General features: G+C 34.6%; 1 protein-coding gene across 1 annotated transcript; it reads right to left on the reverse strand.

Moving 5' to 3' along the window:
• Positions 1 to 12,004: 12,004 nt before the first annotated feature.
• LOC140044140 (uncharacterized) lies at positions 12,005 to 13,543 on the reverse strand. The gene has a single exon (XM_072088619.1). The coding sequence runs from the start codon at positions 13,541 to 13,543 to the stop codon at positions 12,005 to 12,007; it is 1,539 nt and encodes a 512-aa protein (XP_071944720.1).
• Positions 13,544 to 14,005: the final 462 nt, after the last annotated feature.

Consider the following 14,005-nt stretch of genomic DNA (forward strand, 5'->3'; position numbering starts at 1 on the left):
ATTGGTATAGGTTTCATTCCTTTTCATCAGCATAATGACACACATAATAATCAGGACATTGATGCGAGTTTATTGATTTATTTAATCGTTATTATTTACCTTATTAAATGAATATTTAGTGTCTGCTTGCTAATTTATATTTAGTTGAACCAATACACATTTTTGACAATTTATGGAATGCGGGCATAAGAGATCTGGAAATGTATTGATACATTATATAAAGATGCAAAGGGAAAGGTAAAATTGGAAGATATCTTGACGAAGGAATTTAAGATGAGGTTTTAACCAGGGCCCTTTCGTCCATACTAGGCCTATTAGCTGCATTTTCATAAAGAGAATATTTTTGTATGTAAAAACGTTCAGATTCTGAAGTCCGTTTATATACACTCCCTCTACAGCAAAGAATTAGAATATCGTACAATAACACAATGACTCAGCGGCAGTATGGCAAAAGGCACACCACAATAAAGACAACCGATGAAATCGATGAACAGTTGCACAACGCTAGAAATGAATATAGTAGCATAAATAACCACAATATATCGCACAAGTGTTCATATTTATATGATAATAATATAGATATGTCTCCCCATGAAAGTGATTTTTCTATTTTGCACATAAATCCACGCAGCATCAATAAAAATATCGATAACATCCGCTCTTTTATATCCAGTTTAAGTCTACCCTTTACAGTAATTGCAATGTCAGAGACATGGTTTGATGACAGTAACTCGAATAATAGATCTTGAAAATTACAACTTAATAAATGATTCCCGTCTTGGACGAATGAGTGGTGGTTCAGCAATCTATATTCATAACTCCGTTGAATTCTTTGTAAGAAATGATCTTAAATTAATAGTTGAATCATCAATTAATAACCACTCTTCATTTATAAATCTCAAATCCAATCGGTAAAAATATTATTGTTGGTAATGTTTATCGTGCACACCGTACGGACTGCAACTTGTTTATCAATGATCTTGAAAATTGTTTATCCAAGGTTACCAGTGAAGGCAAGAAATTTTACATTTCTGATGATTTCAATCTCGATTAATTAAAATACAATGTTAACGATACCATCAACAATTTTCTAAATCTGAATCTTAATGACATCTGGAGAAAAAATAACCCGGATACATGTCAATTCACATGGCGAAGGAAATCCACCCAAACGTACAGAAGGTTGGACTATTTTTTTATATCTAACGACTTATGTGAATATGTTAACACATGTGATATCAGGCCGTCAATCATGTCTGATCACCAAGCCATATTCTTAAAAATAAGTTTAACTAATGAAGAAAGAGGCCCAGGATTATGGAAAATGAACAATTCTCACTTAGATAATGAAGATTATATAAACAACATCAAAAACATAATTGAAAGAACTAGATTAGAAGAACTTAACCCAAAGGATAAATGGGAAATAATTAAAGTAAAAATAAAGGAATTCTCCATAAAATATGGGAAAATGAAAAATAAAAATAAATGCAAAAGAAAAGAAATACTTCAACAGGAAATTGCTATCATTAATGATTTAATTATGAAAATGGATAATACTGATAATAATATCCAGTATGAAACAGAATTAGATCAAAAAAAAGAATGAACTTGAGCAAATTTACCTATTGGAAGCTAAAGGTGGTCAAATTAGGTCAAGAGTAAAGTGGATAGAAGATGGCGAACGAAAAACTAAATACTTTCTTGGTTTAGAGAAAAATAATAGTAATAAAAAACATATTAAAAAATTAAAAAAACAGGACGGATCCATTATATCAAATTCCACAGAGATATTGAAGGAAGAGGTTAATTTCTTCAAAAAAATATATGCAAAACAAGATGTTCCTTACAAATCAATTGATAAGTACCTATCTCATGTTAATTTAACTAAACTCACAGAGGCAGAACAAGAGATGTGTGAGGGTCATCTCTCTCTCTCTTCGAATGTGAGCAAGCAATAAAGAAAATGAAAAAAAATAAAGCTCCAGGCAGTGACGGTTTAACAGTTGAGTTTTATCAACTCTTCTGGTACCTTATCTGTGACCTTGTTTGTGATGCACTAAATTATGGTTTTGCCACACAAGAAATGTCTGTGTCACAAAGAAGGGGAATAATCAACCTTATTTACAAAAAAGGTGATCACAAAGATTTAAATAACTGGCGCCCTATCACTTTACTCAATATTGACTACAAAATAGCTTCTTTTGTTCTTACAACAAGATTACATCGAGTTGCAAAGTATATAATAAACAATGACCAAAAAGGGTATGTAAAAGGTTGCTTTGGTGGTGACAATAATAGAGGACATAATTAGTTACATGGAAAATGAACAGCTTGAAGGTATACGTATAAGTTTAGATTTCCAAAAAGCATTCCAAAACAGTGTCAATAGATCATTTTTAATAGAAGCCTTAAATAAATTCAATTTTGGTATTTCATTTGTGAACTGGGTAAGAGCACTGTATAACATTACAAATTGTATATTCACAAATAATGGTTGGCAATCAGAAAGTTTTGCAATGCACCAAGGTATTAGACAAGGATGTCCCTTATCTGCTATATTGTTTATTTTAGTAGCTGAAGTCCTAGCTACAAAAATAAGAGCATGTGATATGGTCAAAGGCCTGATTGTTCCTGCAGGCAATGGTATATTTAAAGATATTAAGATTGCACAGCTAGCAGATGACACTGTGCTTTTTCTAAAGGATATAAATAGTATAGATAACAGCATAAGTATTATTGAAAGGTTTGGAGAGGTTTCTGGATTAAAATTAAATAAGAATAAAACAAATGCTCTTTGGCTTGGCAGTTTAAGAGACTGCAAGGACACACATGGTAACATTTCTTGGACATCCACACCAATTCGGATATTAGGTATCTATGTTGGACATGATAAGGAATATTGTTATCAAAAGAACTGGAAAGAAAAAATAGACGCATTAGAAAATACCCTAAAAACATGGGAGAAAAGACACCTCACTTTTTTTGGAAGAATTACTATTGTAAAAACATTAGCGCTCTCAAAAATTATATACAATTCCAGCATTTTGCTAGTACCAGAAAAAGTAATAAAAGAGGTGGATAAATTACTTTTTAAATTCATTTGGGAAACTAAGAAAGAGAAAATAAAAAGAAAAACCATGTGTGCCAATTACAGTCAAGGTGGTCTGAAAATGGTAGAATTCAGATCTCAGGTAATATCTTTCCAAGTTAAATGGTACAGGAGACTGTATGAAAACGATGATGCCAAATGGAAATATTTACCTACATTTTATATAGAAAAAATAGGCCCAAAATCATTAACCTCAAATTTATCAAAAGTTCCGTGTAAGATATCCGTACCACCATTTTACCTCTCAGTTATTAAGTCTATAGCAGTAGCTAATGCTTGTAATAATAGATTAAAAAAAGAACCAATAAGCTATGATGACATTATTAATCAATCATTATGGGGTAATGAGTTTATATGTATTAAAAAGAAGCCGTTATATAACTGTAACTGGATTAGGTCAGGGTTTTTAAAAATATATGATGTAATAAATAATAATGTGTTTAAGCCTGCGATAGAGATAAAAAGAAGGTTAAGATGTACACAAAATTGGATCAGTGAATATTCATGTATATTGAAAGCCATTCCAAAAGAATGGAAATGTATTTTAAAATCAACACATGACATTAATGTAAATGATATACCTGTTACAAACAATAAGGTCTTAAATATGACGTCTAGACAATTATATAGATTCATAATAGATGCTCAATATATTACACCTACGGCACAGGTTAAGTGGGAATCCATATTTGGTAATATGCCATGGACAAAAATATGGGTTAAGAAAGTTTCTGGTCTTAAAGAAAAAAAACTGGCACATTTTAATTTTAAATTGTTGACCAGAATATTGCCAACAAATCAAAGATTACATAGGTGGAGACTTGTAAATTCCCCATGTTGTGACACATGCAATGTTATTGAGAATGATAAACATATGTTAGTAGAGTGCATAACAGTAAAATGTTTATGGAGAGAGATAAACGAAATAATTAGAGCAGTAAGCGTACAAGTAGAAAAAGAGGTACTTCAGACCCGACCTTGGTGTATTTCCTGATTACGTAATTTCCGCCAGGTGTTTCTAATGAAGGTCGTTTCCGTCAGGTGTTTCTAATGAAGGTCGTTCTTTTCCTGTTATTGTAATAGTTATGTAATATCCGCCAGGTGTTTCTAATGAAGGTCGTTCTTTTCCTGGTTTCGTACTAGTTATGTAATTTCCGCCAGGTGTTTCTAATGAAGGTCGTTCTTTTCCTGTTATTGTATTAGTTATGTAATTTCCGCCAGGTGTTTCTAATGAAGTTCGTTCTTTTCCTGGTTTCGTACTAGTTATGTAATTTCCGCCAGGTGTTTCTAATGAAGGTCGTTCTTTTCCTGTTATTGTATTAGTTATGTAATTTCCGCCAGGTGTTTCTAATGAAGGTCGTTCTTTTCCTGGTTTCATAATAATTAAATTATTCTTAATTAATGAAGGTCTTTCTTTGTTTAGGGGCGTTATTTATTAATATATTTACTTATATTTAGGTGGTGTTATGTAATGAATTATAAATCATCCTTGCTGGAGGTTAATTAATCTAATTATTTCGGGTTTCCGTTCTGACCTTGTTATTATTCTTGATGGTCAATTTTAATTATTATTTCCGCCAGGTGTTTCTTTGTCTCTTAATTATTAATTTTTGACGCGATGTTCTAGTACGTGGAGCAAGGGAGTTGTGCAGATACTGTTATAATAATTAGCGATGATGAGGAGACTGTTGTTCCAGGCAGTGATATAGATGATCGTTACATGGAGGCCGAAGAGGTTATCCCCGCGGGTATAGATGAAGGAGTCGAGAGGAGTAATAGGCCTACAAGTTGTATATTTACGTACGTAGACGAGGTGGAGAGAGAATTTTTGTTGAAAATGGAGCGTTTGATTAAACAATCAGTTGTTTCCTTTTAATTGTTTGCAGTGCTTCCCGTTTAGGTTTAATAAATTATTTTTATGGCGCGTATTTTTGATTTGTCCTTTCACTACATCTCTCCAATTTTTTCCCTTTGTTGTTTTAATTAAGGTGTTTCCTGGGTCCATGTTTTCCATTTGGTCGAAGGCTAAATCTAATGGTCACTGTTGTGGGAGGGTCTTCCTAATTATGTAAGGGCTGTTTGACCAATCTTAATAGCGGACACATTTCCTAAAGGAAGTTCTAAGTACCTTTGTCCTTTCACTACATCTCTCCAATTTTTTCCCCTTTGTTGTTTTAATTAAGGTGTTTCCTGTGTTCATGTTTTCCGTTTGGTCGAAGGCTAAATCTAATGGTCACTGTTGTGGGAGGGTCTTCCTAATTATGTAAGGGCTGTTTGACCAATCTTAATAGTGGACACATTTCCTAAAGGAAGTTCTAAGTACCTTTGTTTGCATAAATTATTAAATTTAATTAGTGTCGTGGGATGGTATAAAAACAGCGTAAGTGTGGGTAATTTTTCATTCGCCTACTGATTATTCTAGACTTATTACTATGGCTCATTACGAATCATCATCATCATCTTCCGATTCTAACGATAGCTTGTTTATCGAATGCCAGAGAGCAGTAGAAGCTATCGTTAGTTTATCGCGAAATAATGTCGAAAATATCGATACCGACGATGTTATCCCCGATATTGGACTACTAGAAGATTTCGTATTTAATGACCAGGATCTTGATTTAGATGTTAGCCAGAGTGTTTCTGAAGCCGATAGCCTCTCACTTTCGGATATTTGTAATAATGCTATTGAGATAGTGCAGGAGCTATCGGCTAATTTGCGTATTGATGACGTAGAAGTAAGTGTTTGTTTATTTTATTTTTTTTACATAATATTTATTTTACCGTGTATAATTCTAAAAAAGTAGATTGTGTGTAACCGAACGTGTGTTTACAGCGTTTTACGGCTTCTTTGTGTTTCTTTCTAATTTATTTATTTATTTTTTTTTAATTTTAAATTTTTTTTTTACCGTGTATATCTCATAAAGTGGTAGTTTATGTAATTGGGGCATTTACAAAGTGTTTCTGCGTTTACGGTTTATACGCGTTTTCCTTTCTAATTTATCTATTTATTTATTTTTTTTTTTCTGTATAGTACGGTGTTGGTGCTCACACCAAATGTTTGAGTTTGAGAGGAAATGTCGAGATTAATGATTCAGCGGAGTCTTCGATTATTGAGGTAACTATCGTTTTATTTTCTTTACTACTGTTGTTGTTGTTGTTGTTGTTGTACAACGTCTTTTATTTCTTTTTTCTTTACCGTTTTTCTCTTTTTGTTTTCAGCCTGTACCCATACAGTACGGAAGGGGCGTTAATAGAAAGAGGCTCAGAATCGAAGACGGAGAAGAAGAAGAAGAAGAATTTGTCAATATTGATACTGTTGAAGACGAGGACCTTAACCTTGATGAGGTAGAGTTGAATCACTTCTGTAGAATCGTTCAATTAGCTGATAGGTATAATCAACGTTTTAACGCGACTATTAGCGATTTTTTAGTAAATTTTTTAAATATTGATCATATAAGTTTAGAGGTGTTTCTGCCCACACTGTATCGAATTTTCGAGCATGTCGTCGATAATCTCTGCATTAACGTGCATGTCGACGACATGCTTCGAATAGTCATACAGGCTGAGGGGTTAGATTCACCTATCTCTATCCCTTTTGGACGGAGGGGCCATCTTACGGCTGACGTTATTTTTGCAGCCATTATGAAGGTCCTTCAGTCCAAAACGGATATTTTTATTAATAACAAGTTTAAATTTAACGTTCTCCACATGAGAATGCCTAGGGGTGGGGGCTATAGAAGAAACGGTATCGACATATTGTTAAATGCTAAATGTATAATTAAGATTAAGAATGATGATAACGAAACTATCTGCTGCGCACGTTACGGGTATTTCTATGCTCGAAGACAAAATTAACAACGTAACTAGATGGAATAACGTTAGACAGGGTAAGTGTGAACAAAAAAAAGCCGCCCTTCATTTACTTAGAGATTCGGGGGTTAGGGAGCAGACATGCGGCATCGAGGAAATAAAAAAGATGCAATCAAAATTACCAAATTACCAAATTATTGTCATTTCAAAAGACAATTTAAATTCTGTCATTTTTAGCGGCGATTATAGAAAGAAGCAGATATATCTTTATCATCATTCTAATCATTACGATCTCATAACAACAATGACAGGTTTTCTAAAAATTGACTATTTCTGCGATAGATGTCATAAGGGGTATATTCACAAGTACCAACACAATTGTCAATTTACGTGCGTGCTGTGTAAGCACAATGACTGCCCCTCTTCTAATTCTTTTGAAAATAGAGAGAGTAGAATAGAATGTAAAGAATGTAATAGATTTTTTAAGGATAGGCAATGTTTCACCAATCATAAACAATCTCCTGATTCTAAAGTTTCAGTATGTGGCAAAATTAAAAATTGTTCAACTTGTAATAGGATCGTTCACAAAGATCACAATTGCCAAAACCGCTTTTGTAGAATTTGTAGGACTTTCGTTTCATACGATCATCAATGCTACATGGAACCGGTTGTAGCCCCTAAGCATACTGAAAGAAAGTTTAAGAATCAGGAGGCCCGTAACAGAGCTGTCACTAAATATTTCTTTTTTGATTTCGAATGCACGCAAGATACAGGCGAACACAAACCAAATTTATGCGTTCTTCAAAAAACTTGTCTTAATTGTATCGACGGCGCTAATGATTCCGCCGATTGTGACGTGTGTGGGGATAAAACAGTGGTTTTTCACGGGGGGTCTGCATGCGAAGATTTCTGCAATTACGTATTCAAAATTACAAATTTAACGAAAATATTACGTGTATCGCTCACAACTTCCAGGGTTTGATAGTTACTTCGTGCTCAACTACCTGTACGAAAACTCCATTGTACCGGATGTAATGGCTCGCGGTGGTAAACTTATTTCGATTAGGACTAAAGAAACGAGCATTCGATTCATCGATTCCCTTTCATTTCTGCCCATGCCTCTATCCAAATTGCCCAAAACTTTTGGCATCTCCGAACTTAAAAAGGGTTACTTTCCTCATTATTTTAATTCTTTAGAAAACCAAAATTACGTAGGTCCTTACCCCGATTCTTCAAATTATTCCCCCGATAAAATGACTACTTCAGGTCGAGAATCTTTCTTTAAATGGTACAACCAGAAAATTGATAGTAATCAAGTATTTGATCTTAAAAAAGAACTCGTCGAGTATTGTATTAGCGATGTAGATAGTGAAAGAAGAAAGTGTTGTCTTACTTTTAGACATCTTTTTTTGAAAGTAACTATATCGCCGAAAAACCCTCTACTCGGCGGTGTTGACCCCTTTTCAAATAATTTAATGACAATTGCCTCAGCGTGTAACCACGTATTTTCTAGAAATGTTTTAAAACCATCCACCATCGCTCTATTTCCAGCATCAGGGTATTTAACAACCGTTAACCATTCTCACTCTAGCATGGAATGGCTGTGCTACGAGTCACATAAAAGGGGGGTCTTTATCCATCATGCCAGAAATGGAGGGGAAAAAATGTTTGGGCCTTACTCCGTCGACGGCGCATGTTTAGAAAACAAAATAATTTTCGAATTTATGGGTTGTTTTTTCCACGGGTGCCAAGATTGTTATAGACCCGATTCCATTAATCCCTTCAATAACGAGACCATGTTGGAATGCTTTGTCAAGACAAGCAAGAAAACACGGTTTCTGAAGGAACAATTTCCAGATTTCGAATACGTCAAGATTTGGGGACACGAATGGAAACGGATCAAGCAATCGTTGGCCCCAAACATTAAATCTATCGTCTCCAAAGTTCCTTTAATTAGGCAGACTTTGAATCCAAGAGACGCGTTTTTCGGTGGGAGGACTAATGCCAGTTGTTTGTTCTATAAGGTAAAACCGGGTGAAGAAATTAATTACATAGATTATACTTCCTTGTACCCTTATGTAAATAAATACGGTACCTACCCCGTAGGGCATCCTGAAATCAATGTCCACGGATATCAACGATTATTTCGGCTTGATAAAGTGTAGGCCTACAATCGAAGCGCCTAAAAAATTATTCCATCCGGTCTTACCTTATAGATCAAACGGTAAATTAATGTTTGCTCTCTGTAGAACATGCGCCGATTCTCAACAACAAACCGCTTGCAATCATTCCGGTACAGATAGAGAATTTACGGGTTCTTGGGCAACGATCGAAGTCGCTAAAGCCGTGGAAGTTGGGTACGAGATACGTAAAGTTCACGTAGTATGGCACTTTAAAAATAAAAGCGTGTACTCTGCAGATTCTCCCTCGTCCGGTCTATTTGCCGCTTACATTAACACCTTTTTAAAATTGAAACAAGAAGCTTCGGGTTGGCCTGAATGGTGTAAAACGCCCGAAGATAAACAAAAATACATTTCGGACTATCGAACCGTAGAAGGTATCGACTTGAATCATGACGACATTGCGTACAATCCTGGGCTTCGATCTCTGGCCAAATTAATGCTAAATAGTTTTTGGGGTAAATTTGGCCAGCGTGAAAATCTCACGAGAATTAAATATACGCAAGATCCTAACGAGGTTTACGATATTTTATCGAACCCTGGGATAACCGTTCATGACATAAATTTTGTTAATGATAATTTGGCGGAGGTAAAATACGAGGACGAGGAACAATTTGTAGAAGTTAACCGAAAGGTTAACGTTGTCATTGCCGCATTTACCACAGCGTTAGCGCGTTTAAAATTGTACGAGCTGTTGGAACAATTGCAGGAGCGCGTCCTGTATTATGATACCGACAGCGTAATCTTCGTATCAAAACCCGGAGATTGGGACCCTCCCCTGGGCGACTATTTGGGTCAGTTAACGACCGAAGTCGATCCTAAAGATGGTAAATTCATCGAGTCCTTCGTTTCTGGGGGGCCTAAGAACTACGCCTATAAATTGGATACGGGGAAGACCGTTTGTAAAGTTAAGGGTTTTACCCTTAACTTTACAAACGCTCAGAAAATTAATTTTGACACCGTCTCCAATATGGTAAGGGGTGTTGGCCCCGATACAATTAAGACGGCTGAGAAGAATCGCATAACGCGCAAGCCAAAAACACGAAAGATAGTCAACGAAACATCGACTAAAGACTATCGAATCGTGTACGACAAAAGAATTATTATCGAAAATTATCGTACAGTTCCTTACGGGTATGTTTGGTGAATCACGGCAATACATTTCTTTTTAAAAATGTAAACATACTTTGTTATAGATAATTATTTGTTACTCTTTATACATTCTTTACCGTACTCTCTCTTTTTTTTTATAGTTTGAACAAAATATATTTGTAGTTTTAATGTAAATATTTTTATACCTCTTTTAATATAAATAATTTTTATACCCGTTTTTTAAAGTCGAATTTTTGCGGGGGTTAAGTAAATATATTTTAAAATATTTTTCCGCTTGATTTTCTTATGTCGATACCGTTTCTCTTTTTGTAGAATAAGTACATATATTTCGTAATTTTAATTTAAATATTTTACCACTTGAATTCTTATGTCGATACCGTTTCTCCTTTTTGTAAATTAAGTAAATATATTTTTCCACTTGAATTTCTTATGTCGATACCGTTTCTCCTTTTTGTAGATTAAGTAAATATTGTTATAACTGTTTTAATGTTAATACATTTTATACTTATAAAAATCGATTTTTGAAGATTAAGCAATATTTTTGTAATTTTAATTTAAATATTTTTCCACTTGATTTCTTATGTCGATACCGTTTCTCTTTTTTGTAGATTAAGTAAATATTGTTATAACTGTTTTAATGTTAATACATTTTATACTTATAAAGTCGATTTTTGTAGATTAAGCAATATTTTTGTAATTTTAATTTAAATATTTTTCGACTTGAATTCTTATGTCGATACCGTTTCTCATTTTGCGGATTAAGCAAATACATGTTTGTAAAGTTATTTTGTTTTGTTTGTCAATTGACACTTGAACTTGACCTCTATACAAGGACGAATAGACTGTGACAATTAACCATGACCTATGGTCAACCGTTTTATTGGGAGGCTCTCAAATTTCGACGAAGTCGAAAACTGAAACCCCATGCTTTTGGGACCAGAGGTCATGGTTAATTGTCACAGTCTATTCGTCCTTGTATAGAGGTCAAGTTCAAGTGTCAATTGACACAAGTCTTTTTTCCCATGTTCAGAGTTCAAGTAATTAACCTTTTAATTATTAACCGCATCCGCAAAATGAGAAACGGTATCGACATAAGAATTCAAGTCGAAAAATATTTAAATTAAAATTACAAAAATATTGCTTAATCTACAAAAATCGACTTTATAAGTATAAAATTTATTAACATTAAAACAGTTATAACAATATTTACTTAATCTACAAAAAAGAGAAACGGTATCGACATAAGAAATCAAGTGGAAAAATATTTAAATTAAAATTACAAAAATATTGCTTAATCTTCAAAAATCGATTTTTATAAGTATAAAATGTATTAACATTAAAACAGTTATAACAATATTTACTTAATCTACAAAAAGGAGAAACGGTATCGACATAAGAAATTCAAGTGGAAAAATATATTTACTTAATTTACAAAAAGGAGAAACGGTATCGACATAAGAATTCAAGTGGTAAAATATTTAAATTAAAATTACGAAATATATGTACTTAATCTACAAAAAGAGAAACGGTATCGACATAAGAAAATCAAGCGGAAAAATATTTTAAAATATATTTACTTAACCCCCGCAAAAATTCGACTTTAAAAAACGGGTATAAAAATTATTTATATTAAAAGAGGTATAAAAATATTTACATTAAAACTACAAATATATTTTGTTCAAACTATAAAAAAAAAGAGAGAGTACGGTAAAGAATGTATAAAGAGTAACAAATAATTATCTATAACAAAGTATGTTTACATTTTTAAAAAGAAATTTATTGCCGTGATTCACCAAACATACCCGTAAGGAACTGTACGATAATTTTCGATAATAATTCTTTTGTCGTACACGATTCGATAGTCTTTAGTCGATGTTTCGTTGACTATCTTTCGTGTTTTTGGCTTGCGCGTTATGCGATTCTTCTCAGCCGTCTTAATTGTATCGGGGCCAACACCCCTTACCATATTGGAGACGGTGTCAAAATTAATTTTCTGAGCGTTTGTAAAGTTAAGGGTAAAACCCTTAACTTTACAAACGGTCTTCCCCGTATCCAATTTATAGGCGTAGTTCTTAGGCCCCCCAGAAACGAAGGACTCGATGAATTTACCATCTTTAGGATCGACTTCGGTCGTTAACTGACCCAAATAGTCGCCCAGGGGAGGGTCCCAATCCCCAGGTTTTGATACGAAGATTACGCTGTCGGTATCATAATACAGGACGCGCTCCTGCAATTGTTCCAACAGCTCGTACAATTTTAAACGCGCTAACGCTGTGGTAAATGCGGCAATGACAACGTTAACCTTTCGGTTAACTTCTACAAATTGTTCCTCGTCCTCGTATTTTACCTCCGCCAAATTATCATTAACAAAATTTATGTCATGAACGGTTATCCCAGGGTTCGATAAAATATCGTAAACCTCGTTAGGATCTTGCGTATATTTAATTCTCGTGAGATTTTCACGCTGGCCAAATTTACCCCAAAAACTATTTAGCATTAATTTGGCCAGAGATCGAAGCCCAGGATTGTACGCAATGTCGTCATGATTCAAGTCGATACCTTCTACGGTTCGATAGTCCGAAATGTATTTTTGTTTATCTTCGGGCGTTTTACACCATTCAGGCCAACCCGAAGCTTCTTGTTTCATTTTTAAAAAGGTGTTAATGTAAGCGGCAAATAGACCGGACGAGGGAGAATCTGCAGAGTACGCGCTTTTATTTTTAAAGTGCCATACTACGTGAACTTTACGTATCTCGAACCCAACTTCCACGGCTTTAGCGACTTCGATCGTTGCCCAAGAACCCGTAAATTCTCTATCTGTACCGAAATGATTGCAAGCGGTTTGTTGTTGAGAATCGGCGCATGTTCTACAGAGAGCAAACATTAATTTACCGTTTGATCTATAAGGTAAGACCGGATGGAATAATTTTTTAGGCGCTTCGATTGTACACTTTATCAAGCCGAAATAATCGTTGATATCCGTGGACATGTCGTTGCGATCATTGATTTCAGGATGCCCTACGGGGTAGGTACCGTATTTATTTACATAAGGGTACAAGGAAGTATAATCTATGTAATTAATTTCTTCACCCGGTTTTACCTTATAGAACAAACAACTGGCATTAGTCCTCCCACCGAAAAACGCGTCTCTTGGATTCAAAGTCTGCCTAATTAAAGGAACTTTGGAGACGATAGATTTAATGTTTGGGGCCAACGATTGCTTGATCCGTTTCCATTCGTGTCCCCAAATCTCGACGTATTCGAAATCTGGAAATTGTTCCTTCAGAAACCGTGTTTTCTTGCTTGTCTTGACAAAGCATTCCAACATGGTCTCGTTATTGAAGGGATTAATGGAATCGGGTCTATAACAATCTTGGCACCCGTGGAAAAAACAACCCATAAATTCGAAAATTATTTTGTTTTCTAAACATGCGCCGTCGACGGAGTAAGGCCCAAACATTTTTTCCCCTCCATTTCTGGCATGATGGATAAAGACCCCCCTTTTATGCGACTCGTAGCACAGCCATTCCATGCTAGAGTGAGAATGGTTAACGGTTGTTAAATACCCTGATGATGGAAATAGAGCGATGGTGGATGGTTTTAAAAAATTTCTAGAAAATACGTGGTTACACGCTGAGGCAATTGTCATTAAATTATTTGAAAAGGGGTCAACACCGCCGAGTAGAGGGTTTTTCGGCGATATAGTTACTTTCAAAAAAAGATGTCTAAAAGTAAGACAACACTTTCTTCTTTCACTATCTACATCGCTGATACAATTCTCGACGAGTTC

Source organism: Antedon mediterranea, chromosome 3 (assembly GCF_964355755.1).
Source record: "Antedon mediterranea chromosome 3, ecAntMedi1.1, whole genome shotgun sequence".
NCBI classification, from domain to species: Eukaryota; Metazoa; Echinodermata; class Crinoidea; order Comatulida; family Antedonidae; genus Antedon; species Antedon mediterranea.